The sequence below is a fragment of the Battus philenor genome, unplaced genomic scaffold (assembly GCF_028537555.1).
Source record: "Battus philenor isolate CCGP_79_NKW_IND1 unplaced genomic scaffold, ilBatPhil1.0.hap1 SCAF_1, whole genome shotgun sequence".
NCBI classification, from domain to species: domain Eukaryota; kingdom Metazoa; phylum Arthropoda; class Insecta; order Lepidoptera; family Papilionidae; genus Battus; species Battus philenor.
This window is the reverse complement of record NW_027181661.1, coordinates 18,408,278-18,426,482: the sequence shown is the minus strand read 5'-3', so window position 1 is coordinate 18,426,482 and position 18,205 is coordinate 18,408,278. Positions and strand designations below refer to the sequence as shown.

The 18,205-nt window shown below is 35.2% G+C and overlaps 1 protein-coding gene across 1 annotated transcript in view; it reads left to right on the top strand.

Annotated features, from left to right (window-relative positions):
• Positions 1-13,646, top strand: part of AcCoAS (acetyl coenzyme A synthase) — a 31,541-nt gene extending 17,895 nt beyond the window's left edge. The window contains exons 6-9 of the mRNA XM_068776481.1: positions 7,484-7,617; positions 10,607-10,796; positions 11,697-11,886; positions 12,308-13,646. Of these exons, the coding sequence (XP_068632582.1) occupies positions 7,484-7,617; positions 10,607-10,796; positions 11,697-11,886; positions 12,308-12,744 (951 nt within the window). The 3' untranslated portion in view covers positions 12,745-13,646. The remainder of the gene's footprint in view (positions 1-7,483; positions 7,618-10,606; positions 10,797-11,696; positions 11,887-12,307) is intronic.
• The last annotated feature ends 4,559 nt before the right edge of the window (positions 13,647-18,205 follow it).

Genomic DNA, 18,205 nt, shown 5'->3' with positions numbered 1-18,205 from the left:
GATACCAATTAGAATTAATTAAAAAAATGTTTTGTTGATCAAAATTTATTCAAAATCTACTTTTTGGATCGAAATCATTAATTCAGATTCGAACTCTTGATACTATTGTAGAATGTCTTCATATTTCTTCTTTACGTTTATTGTTTTGATTAAATATTAATAAGGATTAATAATATTTGCACAAAGAAACGAGTTAAATTTTTAATATATAAAAAAAACTGTTTCTGAATTGCTAATATCTGTCGAATCGATTTCGAACCATCGATCACAGAGTTGGATCCGTCGTTACAATACCTGTGCCTCGTCGATCGATAGTGTATTAAAAAAAAATCACGACTGTGAAGTGACAAACAGTTATTTTAATTAGGTTTTCTATAGTATCGCAAGGTCGGCGCATTAACCTAAGAATGTGTCTAATTTTAAATTATGTGCATGAACAATCGCTTTGGAATTGTTTTGTGCTAATATACGTTTTTATCAACAGTGTACTTGTTAATTATGACTAGAATAAGTGGATACGTTTATGGAAACTCAAACGTATATATTAATGTGGACATGACATTTTAGTCTTAGAAAAAAATAGAATACTGACTTAAAATTATCATGTTATTAAAAGTTCAAAAAGGGAATTTAAAAAAAACGAATTCCATTTTTGAATTAATAAAATTCAATTAAAAAATTCTTTGTTCAAAATCCACCAATAATATGCTTTAGACATAAGATTTTAAAAAGACTTATATAATTAACATAGAAATATCCTGAAGATGAACACGTAATTTAGTGTACTAGCCCATAACAATGGTATCCCAGCAGTAGAGGATTGAGTTCGATGGATTTCCACTGCTCATTAGCAGGTTCCCAAAGGATTTGCAGAAGTGTCCTTTTCGTACCAAAATACCACATTGCGATCGTCGACCCGCAAGCGGTACAATTACGGTATATACCGTATCACCTCATAGATATCTTTTGGAGAAACCTATTTGTATATATGTTGTATATTTAAATATACCAATCGTATAACGACATTTGACATATATCAACATTCATTTATTGTGACCTATTTAGTTATCTTAGGACTCTAAAAAAACGATATAAATGTAAAACAGGAACATATTTACAATAAACACGTCGACGTATTCTTCAAAAACTTAATTACATGTAAAAATGTAAAGATTAAAAAAATCGATTGTTTTACCTTTTAATTATATATTAAACAAGTTTTATTTGATATAATTATAAAAAATAAATTGACTTCTTGCTACACTTATTATCGATGGTATCACTATCTATAGTTTTTGCATGTTAATGTTCTTATAAAAAAGTAAAGTACATATTAATGAACAGGCATATCCATATTATCATTACCGTCGTTCTAATTACGTTAATAGCAGTTCTAACTAAACTTCGAGTGTGAGATATGAAGATAACGTTTAAATTTAAAAGAGTAATATGGACATAACAATTATACTGTGTTAGGTGTGGTTACTAGTTTTACACGTAAAGTTGCGTAGAAAAATCGGTATAATTAGCCTAATATTTAAGTTAGTGTTTTCCAAACGTGCATATTCCATCAGAGCAACATGTTAATTAGATAAAAAAATATTACTTTATAAGATACTAGCTGATCCCGCAAACGTTTTTTTGCAAAAAAAAAAATTGATATTTTAATTTTCAAATAAAAAATAAGGGTTGATCGTAGAGGGGTGAAAATTTATGGTTGTATGTATTCTTGTATGCTGTATCATAATAAAATAAAAACTAAAAAGAATTGTCTGAAAAATTAAAAATAAAATTTAGGGGTGGACCAGCCTTATCACTTAGGGGTATGGAAAATAGATAGTAGCCGATTCTCAGACCTTCTGAATACGCATATTAAATTTGGTAAAAATCAGTCAAGCCGTTTCAGAGGAGTTCAAGTTCGAACACCGTGACACGAGAATTTTATATATTAGATTATAGGGTATCCTTCATTTTACATCGCACGGATCTTGACCATGTCATCAGTCCAGTTACCTGGAGTCGTCTGCCGACTCGATAACCTTTCAGCAGCAACAGCCATCGGTTGCGATGTGCCAAGCTTCAGACGAGCAATTCTTCGAGCTACATAGCTGATCTTTATTCTTCTGCGCATCTTCTTATTTCTGATTGGATCTCGCAACGAAATTCCGAGAATAACTCCCTCTATTGCTCTCTTCGTGACAACAAACTTTAGACCCCGCTGCCTTGTTTCAAAATCTATTTGCAACTTATTAAACTAGGTTTATACAATACATTTAATTTGTTAATAATTCTAAATATATACCGATTTTAGTAATGAAAATATTTACATTGGAATGATTGTGTAAAAATTTCTATTACACAACAATATAAAGTTTTAAATGTGTTTTACCTTGAATACGGCGAAAGGGTATTTATTCTTAGATCAATCGATAAAACAAATGACGTTTGGTTTTTTTTTTCTACCGCGGCTGAACTGTAGGTAACTTGCCTGTATGTATTATTTTATTGTAAAAGCAACCAACGGAATCCACTATTGCTAAATAGTAAATTTCTTAATGAACAGTTAAATAAAGTTTCTATGTCGTTTCACAAGACATCTTAAACCTAAGGTAGGTTTCTTAGTCAAATCTAAAATTACAAAGTCTATTATTCATCGACGTTTCAGCCTATACACCACTAGATATTTAATGGAATCAGGCGTTACCTCGCGGAAGTCCATCCTTAGTAAGAAAAGGACCAATATTTAACCACTTCCGCACATACAGTGGTAGTTGTGCAACAAAGTGCATGATGTAACATGATGATGATGATGATGTAACAACTCATACGAGTAAAGATGCCCCGTGGAGGGGTGAAACACGTGTTGAGTGATTTGACGGTGGCAGTTGTGTGATTCGCATTGTTTGCCGCATACGCATTTATCAACGGGCTGGCGGGCGGTGCACTTTGTTGCACGACTGCCACTGCATGTGCGGAGGTGGCTAAATATTGGTTCTTTTTTTTTATTATACACCACTAGGTATAGACGTCCCACGAAGATATCTTTAGGGGATATACCATGATCACCAATCTTGGCAGACTTGTACGCAGAGGACGCTGCTATCCATCCTCTGGAAACTTTTTTATGAGCAGACGTAATCCTATATAACTAGTGCAAAAATTGTGTATCATGGTATTCCGAGAATTGAACCCGCGCTTTAAGATTGCAAGTCTCTGTTCTCATCCTCTGAGATACCACTACTCAAATTTATTATTATAAATTTCATGGGTTCATCCTAATGTTGTAACTTGGTTTGTTACCTTATTTACAAGGTTTACGTCATAGTGTATACATCAAGCATTGTTAATTCATTTACAAGAGAGCCGACACTTCTCAACAGCTTTCAGAGTCTCTGACAGCTTGCTACTTTAATGTTAAAATAATAAAAAGATATCTTAAAAAGTGACAAATTAACCTACAGGTAAAACAACAGTTTACTTTAAAAATAAGATTATGAATTAAAAGTAATAGACGAATTCGAATATTGCGTAAAAATATAAATTCAATAATGAACTTGTATAAGTGGAGATATAAGCGAAATTTCTATATTTTGCTGAAGGGTTTATTTCCGGAATAGTCTTCCATAACAATGTTGACAGAATCATTTAAAATTTGATTACGCAGGGAGAGGAGTGTGATCTTAAATCTGCTAAAGAGATCATCAGCACCTTGAACAGTTTTAATGGCGCCCGTCATTGAGGGCTCCTTGTTCTCCTGTATCTCGTTTAGTGACAGGAAACATACAATTTTTAATTAATTATTTCACATCTTTCCTTTTATTTCTTTACTCCTCTTATAGTCTTCTAACATACTTTACATTGTCTTACGTACTCCTCCTATTCATCACCCCAACTTCAACCTCAATTAAAAACCTCTCTCTTACTACATTGCGATCAAGAAGTTTCGTCTCTAAAAACACTAAAACTAAAAACTAAAAACTAAAAACACACGAACATACTATGTACTTTCAACAAACATCAATTGGTCATTTTTGTGTATTTCTAATACTTCGTTTGTTAAGATAGTTAAATCTAAACGGTGATTGTAATAAGGTATCATAAATCAGATTTAACTGTTATAAAATAAATAACAAAAAAACTATGGAGCGGCTTGCTTTGATAAATGTTTCACGCAGCAAAATCATTGTGAGCTGTTATCAATGTAATTATATCAGCGAAATAATCATAATGTCCATACATTGTTAAGAGCAAACTGATAAACCGCAAAATCATGGGATCTAACCGTCACCACGCGACAATAGAATTTAAATACGGATAATAATAATAGAACAGTTTATCGTACATTTAATTATCATTGGAGCTCATTAACAAGTTCACATTAACATAACGAGCAATGGAAAGGATTAAAATCAAATTTGAAGTGGTAATAATCAAACTATGTACAGAAGTAGACGCCACGAACCAATACGAACAGCGGAATATGTTCAAGATGAATAGACTTTATCAAAGTCAACACAAGACACTACTTCCAACCAAACTATTTCAAATCTAGCCCATGTCCACATAACGTTCTATAGCATAAATTATGGTGATCACGAATATTATCATCAACATATCAGCTGATAGACGCCCATTGCAAGGCTTTATTTTTGATTGCCAATATGGCCGGTCACTGCCCACTTCCAGTGAAAGTAAAAATTAACAAAGTAAAATTTAACAGCTCGATTATTAATGTGATATCAAAACAGACAATAAATAAATTTACACGATATTATTTAGCGGGAGACATAATAAAATGTATACAAATAAAATATATAAAATAATATTTTTTCGCGACTCCACAGATTCTAAATTCATGGTCTACATTTATCAATAATCGCATGAGTTTGCCATAAAATAGTTATCGTTTGTAACGCCAGTCGAGGTTGCCATGCTTAAAAATTTACACACATTTCCATAAATAATATATTTTTATTTTTATTTCTCTTCTATTTTATTGATCAAACTACGATTCAATATATCTAAGTTATATATACTTATTATAAATAATATATATTATTCAATAAATTAAACGGTTTTATTTAGTTCGCCCCGTACGGAATTTATTTGGATCAAAATTAGAAATTGAAATATAAGCACCTTCCCGTTGTCAGATTGATCTGAAATTTGGTACACACATTTAATTTAGATGACAATACAATATGATAAAATCAATAACATTATAAATCTAAGATGGCCTAATTTTTCCTTAACCCCCTCGATATGGGTATCAAATAAAAGGGCTACACTAGTAAAACACGATGATTATCTCAAAATTTAAAATTCAAGATGGACGCCGTTCCAATATGGCGGACTAGGTACATATTTTTCCACAACCACCACAATATGGGTATCAAAAAACCGTTTAACTTAAAAGTTTTTTAAATGTATTTATTTAAATTAACTTTATTAAGTTACACGGATCAGTTGTTTATAGATGCCTACGAATTGTACTACCAGAGTAACATCAGTACATGGGATGGCTTGATATATAGGCTCCCCCCAAAAATAGCCAAGATGTCCAGTCTCACGCTGCACGCATATAGCGACATCCGGCAACCCTGACTGTCTACTTCTGTACGCCATTTAATAAACTAAAATCAAATTGACCTACCTCCAAAGTGGCATATTTTACTTAAAGGTGCCTTAATTCAAAATGCTCAAATATTTTTCTTATTCGTGTACTCTGATCAGAGTGGTGATGGTCCTGGTGAATCTGCTGTTCTTGCTAAACTTAAGTATGTAAGTCGGTGTTTGACAGAGTGGATACAATCATTTACTGACAATTCAGTGACAGTTTTGATGATGTCTGTCCATCTCGTCGGAGAGCGTTCATGATGATCATTTGTCTTGCAGTTCCGTGCATTACCGTGGAACGTATCCACTGAGTCCTCATTGTAGGCGACATGTCTAAACAACTTTAGGATTCGTATATGCACAGTCTACGATAATCTCTCTTTTGTGTCGAGTTTTTTAGGAGTTTACGTTTAGGCTCGATCCAGGTGACAGCTCCGTAATCAATTTCACAAAATAGTTAATACAGTTGTATAGTAATATATTTCAAAGCTTCATTATCGATTAAAGAAACCTTCATAGTGTAATGGAAAAGTATTTAATGGAATCAGGCGTTACCTCGCTGAAGTCTATCCTAAGTAAGAAAAGGACCAATATTTAGCCACTTCCGCACATGCAGTGGTAGTCGTGCAATGAAATGCACCGCCCGCCAGCCCGCTGATAAATGCGTATGCGGCAAACAATGCGAATCACACAACTACCACTGTTAAATCACTCAACACGTGTTTCACCCCTCCACGGGGCATCTTCAAGAGTTATGTTACACCGATTAGTGCCAAACACAGAGTATGGAAAAGTTTCAAAAATCGAACTTCAACTTGATCGATTATCGGAATAGTTATTACAGCTGTAGATATTTTATCATTAATAAGGGACACCAAGGCTTCCGATGTAGATCGAAGAATTGCTCATCTGAAATTACAGTAAACAGGGCTCATCACTCGTAAACATTTCACGAGTGATGTGTCGCATTGGAGCCGAAAGTTTCCTGGGTGGTGACCAGCCGGTAGACGCGGTGTGAGTAGGCCCCACTAGGTAAATTGACGATATAGTTGAGGTCCTGGGCAGTGCAATACCGATCATAGGAAATTAGAATGATGAACATCACTCCTGAAACGGTGACGACTCTAATCACCAAACATCCCGACCACTTCAAGACAACCATCTTACAAAACATTCCACAACTGTTCAACAACAAATCGTTCTCCTCATAGGCGAGGTAACCTCCTCGCAAGAGTCATCACACCTCGATCATTCTAGATAGTATATGTTATTGCACAAAGCATACACATGTATAACAAAATACAACGATCTATTTTAGATCTGCCTCTAGTGAAATTTAAAACGATATATTATTGTATGCGATATATATTTAAATCTTGTCGATGCTCACTCAAGCTAATTATTGTCGACTCTTTATATATATTTGTTAAGAGCAACTGTTGTGTTTCTCGGCAGCTCTCAGCAGAACTGCCTTACGAGCTGGTAGCTTCCTGTAGGGACAACAATGCCGACATTTTATATTGATTGACTATTAAAAGTGCCTGTAATAGCCTATTCGAGTAAAGAATATTTTGATTTAAAAAAATAGCGTTGATGGAGCCTCTTTCGCCGCTGCCACTTCGCTTACGCTTTTCAAAGTGGCAGTTATATTAGTCAGTCGATATCAACGGACTAAGTCGAAGTTCGTCCATTCATCGGAATACTAAACAGGTTATATTAATGAATGATAGCCCAAGTTAAAGATCCTTCGTGGGGCCTTTGAACCTGGTCATTTTATAGAACTTAAGGTAACTTAAGGTAATAGAGATTCTGGCACATGGACAGTAGTGTTAGCCAGAAAAATCATTCATGTGTATTTTGTTCGCAGTTCGAGGGAACACCATTCTATCCGGATAACGATCGATACTGGTCGCTGATTGAGAAATACCGCGTCACACAGTTCTACACCGCACCCACCGCCATCAGGGCCCTCACGAAATTCGGTGACCAGCATGTCAAAAAGTAAGTAAACATTTTGATCAAAACATCCTAAATTATACAATTAATAGATACTACAACTCATTTAACAAAAGAAAAAAACAAGAGGCCGCTTTGAACACGTTGGTTGAGTTTTCGCGGGCACAAGTGTAACTGTAGGTGACCAAAAAAATTCAGGGAACTTGTTATCACAAATTGGTTGCACTCGAAACATACTGTGCTCAACACTAATAAACACAAAAGGAGAAAAATGCCTCAATGCTTGGTGATTCGCTAGACCAGCAGGGATGGACTGTAAAATGGAAATGCGCCCTGTGTTATCAGAAGAACAGGCAAATTGTCGAAAGAAAATAAGCGAGACAAAATCTTAAAACAATAACCAACTGTCTAAACTGTTCAAGATCATCACAGTTTTGCATGAACCATGTACATATATATAAAACTTGTTTGATAGTTTTATGCTGCATATTCTCTCAGAGTATGTTCCATTAAATTTCTTTTACAAATGCAACTGAAAATCTTATTTAACATGAACAAAAAAACATCACCCATATCTGGGTGACGCGGACCCCGTTGAAGCACACCCGTCACCCAAATATGGGTGAAGCGGCGGCGAACGTGTTAAAAATCGGCTGGGGTGTCTTAGCTGTGGAGAAGTCCTGCGATTGGAGTGATAAGATTTACGATATAAATACCGCATTAGGTGAAGAAACATTTTCTATTTTATAAAAGAAATATTCAACAACGACCTTTGACTTTAAAGAAAATATAAACAATGAACTTTTTTTAAACATACATCATCCTTGTTAAAAGATACACGAGTTATTTATAAAAATAAATCGTATATTTTTTTCTTCAATCATACAATACTTAATATATGACACACGCGTATTTTTTAACCACGTTTCACCAGTTGAATAGATGTTTTTATCTTGATTCTAACACATAGATTGCACGCAAAGACTATTGAACTGAATGTCATATGTCAAACACATGCATCAGCTGGCGTACAATGTGAAACTGTCAACAGAAGTCTAGACTGTATTGTAATGCCACCGACGCCATAGAATGGAGCGACCTCGTCTAAACTCTCACGGCAAAGAATAAATTAAAGATAAACACGAGTCAACACGAGTTTCAGAGAGCATTGATGTCTTTGTCGCAAAACATGACACGTTTACTAGTGCTATTTCGTATAAATCTAGATTGCAACTAAGGTGAAATTGTCTCTCGCTCGATTCGAACTTAACATTCAACTCCACTTGCGGTTAGAATTTCGTAAAAACCGTTCTTAGCTGATTTCAACTTGACAAACGAAATATTTATACAAAATTTTAAAGTTCAAAGCCTTGGTTTCGGAGATATCGTGATGAATCAACATTAATGTTGACATTTCCTATATACATGATGAATATATGCGTAAAAACTTTAAAAAGTGTATGTATACTTCAGCAAAAAACTTTTAAACCTATTTATAATTATCCTGTATTCGCGGACCACTGTTCCGCGGACTTATTTAGATGAACATGACCCTAATAACACACTTAAATCACGTGCCACATCAATTGTAATAATTCTGTATATAGATAAGATTTCTTAGAAATTTTTACAATAGTATTCGCACAAATATGAGTGATCTCCTGAAATATGCCAGGTAGGGTACGGTAGGAAGATAAAACTTATGTCGCCGGTTCTAAAATATCTTATGTCCACTGCTGGTAGTGGACAGAGGTCCAACACCTCCCCATTAAGTGGACCGTCGAAATAGTCAAGGTCAAGAGCGATTGCAGCGATCTTTGGGGGGAGCTATCATCTTATATAATTCGCATTTTGTGCATTAATTAAATAGGATTGCAATTGCTCACAAATAAGTTTCCAAAGAAAGTCGGCAGTAACGCCCTCTACGTACCATAATACAGCACTGTGATCGCCAATCCACCTACGAAGGTGATATGGTAAATCCCCCAAATATATCTTTTTGGAGGAAATCTATGCCTTACAGTGTGCACTATCATTCGACATGAACGAATGAAAGAGTAGATAACCTTTGCTAATTTTTACAACATAAAATCTTTAACCTAATATTTGTATTTTTTCGCTCTTTTTCCTCACTTCACCATCATTTAAGCCCACTACTGGATATAGAGCTCCAATATAAATTCCCAATAGGATAGGACGATATTCATTAGGTCGTCTGTCCGTTTGTGCGTTCATTCATAGATAAATCTGGAACCACGTGCATAGCTCATTCCGCCCCTGTGATCTAGTCATTGAAGCCAAAAGCAATACAATATATATGTAGTATTTGATTACATTTTTATAATTACATTTGAAAACATATGTTATGCTCACTCCACGTACTTCGATTAATTCTATCAGCTAAAATGGTTCAATATATGTTACTAAATCTGAAGAGAAAAAGTATATACCAGTGATTCCCAAAGTGGTCTATATCGACCCCTCTTTATGACAACCTGCAAGGGGTCTACGTCAGCGAAAAAAAAAGTTTGGGGGTCCATGAAATGAAAATGGGGGTCCACGATAGTGGATCTCAACACATACACTGATAGTACCTATTTACTTACATCATACTACTTTATAATATCAAAACATTTACATTATTTATAAAAGTACCTATGAAGTAAAAAAATTATTATATATGTTTATAAAATTGAGCAAGTTGTAGGATGTTGGTATAATAGATTGGTTTAGTTGGTATAGTAGATACAAAATTTTATTTTGAGTAGTTTTAATTTAAATTCAATAAAAAAATGTATAAATTAACATGTGTTTTTACTTTAAGTTTTTTACAATAAACTTCACTACAGTTAGAAATTTACAGGAAATTAATATCAGGTAAGTAGGGGGTCTACCCAACACGGAAAAATATGACAAGGGATCTACGACACAAAAATGTTTGTGAAACTTTGGTATGGACATACCCTTACGTAATTTTTAGAGGAGAATGTATACGTGAGGTGTAGTTACTGCTACAGTGTTATATATATTTCAGGCACAACTTGAAGACACTTCGCGTTCTAGGCAGCGTTGGAGAACCTATCAATCCTGAAGCATGGATGTGGTACTATTCCATGATCGGCAACGAACGTTGTTCCATCGTTGACACCTTCTGGCAGACGGAGACCGGAGGCCACGTGCTCACCAGCCTCCCTGGATCTACACCCATGAAGCCAGGAGCAGCTGTAAGCTTAACACGAACTTATAACCAATTAGCGCTCAACCCACGCGTCAGTTTCAAGCCTTATGTGGCAATGGTAGCAAAGCAATAGGAGATAGTAGGTCGTGTCTTCGATTCCATATATAGGACTGCCACAGCTAATAAACAGGTTTTCAGATGATGGGTAGCAGCGTTCTCTGTCTACCGTAATAAAACACCACAATCGCCAACCCCACTGCCAAGCGAGTGATCATAATATATCCCCCATATATATCTTTGCCTTGCAGTGGGCATCTATGGGCTGAAACTGCGAAGCCTTATTGTTAGAGATGTCGTGATAGGTCGATATATAGATGGATATTTCTCTTTTATTAATATATATTATGTCAGGGGGGCCGGAAAGTAAAGTTCCTTTTTACTCAGAATCTGTGTTTGGCACTAATCGGTGTAACATAACTCCTGGAGATGCCCCGTGGAGGGGTGAAACACGTGTTGAGTAATTTGGCGGTGGCGGTTGTGTGATTCGCATTGTTTGCCGCATACGCATTTATCAGCGGGCTGGCGGGCGGTGTATTTTGTTGCACGACTACCACTGCATGTGCGGAAGTGGCTAAATATTGGTCCTTTTCTTACTTAGAATGGACTTCCGCAAGGTAACGCCTGATTCCATTAAATATTCCTTTTTTAAGTTAAATTCACTCGACTAAATTTTTAACAAATTTTGATTTCTAATCAACAATATCTTCACCTTCGTTATCAACGACCTTTTGTCATCTAGTATAGAAATCAATGCTGGAGCGGTAACAAATCAATCAGTTTTTCTGTATATGTCGATAGAAATGACATTGCTTTCCGGTCCCCCTAAAATATATAAATATGAAAGAAAAGTGTTATACGTGTTTATAAGAAGTTCGTTTGTCATCAGGGATTTCCGTTCTTCGGAGTCCAACCGACCCTGCTGGACGATAACGGCAAAGAGATCGAGGGCCCCGGCGAGGGTTACCTGGTGTTCTCCCGACCCTGGCCTTCCATCATGAGGACGCTGTTCGGTGATCACGATCGTTACGAGAAAGTATATTTCTCCAAATTTCCCGGTTACTACTGTACTGGAGATGGTGAGTTTTGTATTATTTTACGCTAGCATTCCTCCAAATACATGAGGATATATTGGTCATAGTTGTCAATGGTTTAAAGCTCTGTCAATTACCGTATGAATGGTTTCGACATGAATAACTTAACAGCAGACTTTATACTGGCAGAAATTATTAGACTATCGCATTGGAATAGAAACAAAATTGTGAAACATAACATATTTCAGAGTGATCACTTTATATAGGATGATTAGAAAAATAGATGTAAAATCATTAAAGCATTTGGCTGTCAAATGCACTATACATTCACACCTTTAAAGATTTTCCATCTATACGTGACTGTTTTTTAAGTAGAACACTGTAAAAGTGAGGGCACGCTATAGCAAACTTTACCTGTTATAAAGGAGAAAAAAAATAGTTTCATTGATAGAAGAGTATATTCCAGGTGCCAAACGTGATGAAGACGGCTTCCTATGGGTGACCGGCCGCATAGATGACATGCTTAACGTTTCTGGACATCTCATGTCCACGGCCGAGGTGGAGGGCGTTCTGACGGAAGAGCCGCGCGTCTCTGAAGCTGCCGTCGTCTCCAAACCTCATCCCATCAAAGGGGAATCTCTCTACTGCTTCGTGATCCTCAACGACGGAGCCAAGTTCGACGACGATCTGGTCAGCTGCTTAAAGAAACGCGTCCGCCAGCGTATTGGAGCGTTCGCTGCCCCTGACGTCATCCAGTACGCCCCGGGACTACCAAAGACCAGATCCGGGAAGATCATGCGTAGGATCCTTAGGAAAATCGCGCTCGGAGATCACGATATAGGAGATACTTCCACATTAGCTGATCCGGCAGTAGTCGACGAACTGTTCAAGAACAGGCCCTAGATTGGCAGAGTGACACCCGTTAGCTGATGTTCCTATTATGTTTTACAATATAATTATTAGACATCCCCATTACATATAGGCAAAGACGATTCAGGCCAGTGATGTGAAATATAAAGTAAGTTTAAAACATGGCTTATTACCCGGTCAAAGCAATTAGCATAGCAAATAGTGGTAGACATATCTATCTTGACTCGGACCGCTACTGTTTTCAATAGTTAGCGTTTCTTCAATAATCTTCGACAATCATGTACATCGAAACATATATATTTCATATCACTGTTCAAATTGTTACCATCGCACAGAATATCTATAGTTAATATTAAATGTTACGAACGTGCAATATGCCGTCCGGATATCTCTTTGAAAATTGTTTTAAAACTCTCAAATATAAGAGATTAGGGCATCCGTCACATAGAAAGCGAATGCGATATGAATGCTATAGAATGTTTTGTAATTTAAAATCTAGTTACCGCTAATAGCTGTCTTAGTCCAAGTATATTACAAGTCAGCAACATACCTGCTAACCCAACTTGTTTTTGGTTTCGGAGGAAATCTCTGGGGCTTCTGGGAAGAGGACAGGGTTCTATGGGATTCTTATTTACGGTATCTCCCGATCGGGGATCACTACATGATCTTCCCACACTTAACCTAACCTAACCTAACTTTTTTCCGGGGGTTTTTTTTCAACAATAAATACATTTTTTTCACAAATTATTAGTTCCAGCTCGAACCATTTAAAAATCTTTTTCCTTCTAATTTTTACAACACTTACAGAAAAATGTATATAGCAATAAAATACAATTAGGGGAAAACGAAGGAATCTAGCAAAGGAAAACTAACAGATATGTTGAAATTTTTGGTACAGTCCCTAATAATTTGAATTGTAACAAAATTTATTTATATTCAACATGTATTTCATAATTTTTTTTCTAAGTTGTTTTTAAAGTCAATTTTTTTTAAGAATTTCATCTACCTTATAAAAAAAGAGGAAATATGTCATTTATTATATATACGCCGTCGTATCGCATTCGATGATTCATATAAGTTACCATTGTCCAACCGACTTCATCTTTGGCAGTTATTTGCGATAAATTAAATTCTAGTTATTCATACTTTACATTTACAATTTGATTTTCATTATAATACTTTTATGATTTATATTAATTTTATCCTATTTTATTCGTATGTTTCTTGTATATGGGTTTGGAATGTTTATATAAAATGGCACTAAGTATGTGTACATTCACAGCATTTCTATATTCAACCATTCCACTTTTTTTAAGGATCTTTTTTTATGTTTAACGTATTAATTTTTGATGATTTTTCATTCAAATTTGTGGTTCTTCGGCACGATAAGGGCACTCTTTTTCGAATTTATCTTTTACATGTTTATTTATTAAAGTATTTCTAAAAAATGTTTTGTTAATATTTAAGATTGGCAACAATGATTTAATGTCGTATTACGATAAAATATTTTTTTTATATGATTATTAAAAAAATGTTTTGCTACAAGCAATTCGTATATTAAACGGGTGCAGTTTTATTGTCTTGTGTGACAATTTCATGTAATGCAACCACATGTGTATTAATTATATATTTAAGGTAGAAGCTTTTGTAAGTTAGTTGTTCTAATAAAAATGATGTTTAAGAATTTACCGCCAATATAAATATATATTCTTAATAGGTATTAACTTTCAATAGAAAATATCCCAATTTTTATTTTTATTTACCTATGCTTCATTTGTTTTGCTTTCTGGCAATATTTCTGACATTTGACGTAATAACTTCCGGTGTTGCCATACACCTGCTTACATAAAATACGCTTACCGTTCTGCTAATTTTTTTTAAATATGTAACTGTACATTAAACTTTGTTTTGTAGTAGAAAATTGCAGTCCAGTGAAGATAAAACAGTTTACATACATTCATGCTTATATTGCCCTGTTTTAGTGTTTTAATATATAATAGTATATAAGTAATATTATTGTGATTGTATTTCGAAACGAACATATCATTAAAAGTGATTCTTTATGGAAATTTGTTTGTAAATTGATTTATATTAGAGCTTACAGAAATTAGCTTTGCCTTCGCGGCCTTCGCTATGTTCATTGTTTCGATTCCATATGATTTAAAAATAATAATTATTATTAAGCATAGGTACCCATTAAGTGGATCGACGACAAAGTGAAAGTCGGAGAAAGTCCCTGGATTCCACGCCTTGCTATAAACATCTATCGGCTTACAAAAGTATATTACTTAATAAAATTATCACACATTAAGAAAACATTCGATATTTGTGGACATAAATAGAACTGACAGTAGAAATGAAACTAATATTAGTGATTAATCATCTAGAAAAAAATTAAAACGATTTATATAAAAGGCGTGTGTTGCCAAAAAAGACAGAAATTCGAAACGTGGTCATTTACGACGTGCCTCATGAGATGGCTCAAGGTCATCAAGAGAGAAATGGAGATTGCTATGTCTGGAGTAAGGATGCGTGCAGCGCAAATCCGGTCCTCGTGGGGCTCTAGGGGGAGATTTATACCTTGCAGTGAGCGTCCATTAGCTAAAAAAAAATTTGAAACGCAAGACTATCATCATTATTTCAAACATTGAATGTTGATGTTGGATATAAACCTCCCCCATAGACTTCCAGGAGATCAGGTAGGAAATGACCTGCACATCTTCTGACGGCCTCGTGTACCGAAGTCCAAGGTTTTCCGTTCCGACATCTCTACTCCAGAATCTTAAGGCTCCGGCGGTAATCTCTTATGCGCGCTGTGGTCTTACAACAAATTATACAACTTATGTCTTATGTCGGTTGCTTTTATTCGTATACGAATCATATACACGATTAGATTTCATAGACAAATCCCTAGTATAGGTCTTTCCATGACAAAATCATGGTGTATGAGAATAAAATAAGGTTACTAGCAGCTCAAAGTATTCCTGGCGGAAGGTGATGAAGGAATCAATATTCAGTAAGGTTGATTGGTTGGCGACGTGGGTACTCTTGGTGGACCGACAGCACAGTTAAGATACGCGGATAGTAGCTGAATGCGGACAATGTAAGTCCGGCCATAGTGGCGCCCATTGGCGAAAGCCTATAACCTGGCCGTGGGCGTCCATCGGTCAGAAAGAAAAACGCTCACGTATACGATTGAAACATAATATTTATTAATATACACAGACATTATTAGAAAGAATAAATAGAAACTGATCAAATATTACATGTATGTAGCGGGTTTGATTCACGGGATACAATACAATATTTTTCACACTTTATGCATTAATTATATAGGATTTCCAATGTTTATAAACCCAAAAAATAAAAGAGTCTATACAAGTTTTTTCAGTAAAAAGTCTAATCAATTATTTATATATCGTTTAAATATGTTGTCCGATACAATGGTGACCGAGACGTGGGCGAAATAAAATCGATTCTATCCCAACTCATATCGATTCAGCTGAAAGTTCATCAAAGAAAAGTTTCATACTTGTCTTTGACAGACGATTAATTATCGATTAGTCAATACTTCTGGCGTCGTATTTGACAAACATAGTTTTCATAAGTAACTAGCTCGTGGATTTCGAGTTTGCGGGGCTTTATGACTAAATTGGATAACAAAATTTATATAATCGTGAAAAATGTTAACTTTAAACGAACCTTTTTAACAATCATTTAAAATATATAGTACTTTTTAAATTTATTCAAATATTTTTCATAAAGTTATTATTATTATCTATAATCCTGCGACTTCCCCGACCGATCGACGCGGCCGTTCTCAAGAAAGGAGTCGAGATAGAGATTCGTGCGTGATATATCGCAGAGTTTCCGTATTTCCTCACGTAACCTTCGAAAGAATCTGAATTTTCGAAGTCCAAGATGGCGGCCGCACCATGGTTACCGACTTTTGGCTTATGGCATTTTTAATCAATATCAGTATCGTCTTCGAGGGATTTTCTGTGTGATAAAAGAACAGCGAGTAGAAAAATAAGAACCCGCATGCCTGTGTTTGATCGCTCGCTTTGCGGTCGTTTTTGTGAAATTTTCGCTGTTCCATTTTTTAAAATATCTCTAAATTTACCAATCCGGATAAATTATTTTTCGCTTACCCGAATCAACTACCAAAAATAGCACTATTTTGAATTCGAATATCCCACAATTGCGATGATGCAGCCTAGAGCTTCTGAGGACGCCATCGCAAACTCTCACTGAAGTTTTTCGAGGTTCAATTTCGTACCTCATGCTCATATCAATTTTAAGACTTCATACAAAAGAAATTTTAAAAAGAAGGAACAAAATTTTTAATGAAAAAATTGCACCTGGTGAAGCTTCGCAGTGGCGGTATTTGGTCATTTTCTTCGCCATCGACTGGCAGCACCGGCCCTAGGATTTTTTCAATCGGGAGCTATATTTAAGTCTCTCTCCCTAAAGGTAAGAGGTAGAAGTTTGCAATGTATGACATATTTTTTTAAAATTCCCCAGTGTAAAAATATGACCTCTAGTAAAATCAAGATGGCGGCCGCGCTGCATATGTTGATTTTGGGATATTTATTTTTCTTGCAATATTCATATTGTTTTCGCATAATTATAAGATTAAAAAATGGCCGCCCAGATATCTAACTTTGAAGTTTGACGATTTCAGAGGTGATTTTGCGGGCTCGCATCGGGTATGGTTATAAATATAATTTCGTAATAAACCTTTCATATTCTCTAAAGTACCCTAAATTTTGAAGGTTGGAAAGGATTTCTTTTCAAAACAGATTCGCGGCCCCAGAGTGATTTAGGTGGAACCTTCTAAAATGTTAAAAACATTTATGATTAAACAACTGCAGCAAATCTAACGTACTTGCAGTAATGACACTTTAATATTTTTGTAGCTAATGACTGGCAACACTGGCCGGGGGATTTTTTCAACTTTTCATATGTCCCTACAGCCGAAATTATAGATAGAGGTTGAAATCATTGTATGACAAAGTACTCCATTTGGATCAGTGATTACAAGAAAAAATAAGAAAAGTAGAAGTGGCCATACGAAAAAAAAATACTTTTTGTGTCGAAATTTTTGTGCTGTCGCCGTTATTTCACGAGTATATTATGCACTAAGAAATTGTCAGCACTTTTAAGTAGTTTACGATGGTAAAGAAAATTTTGTATTGACACACTTAAAAAAAAAGTTTTCAATCCAAAAACATAAAAATTAGAAGGAAACTTATTTTCAATGAAAAGAATGACATTTGACTGTTTTTATGGTAATTGGTAATACCTGCCGCAGAAGCTAATTTTTATTTTTTCACGTTTTGTTGTCCACAGCCGAGGGTATAGGCGGGACGTTAAAACAATGTATGACAAAATTGTTTAGCTTAATACGGGGACTATAGGGAAAATATGAAAGTTGGGTATTGCCATACTAAGAAAAAAACTTTATATATCCAAAATTTCAAAATTCATCTAG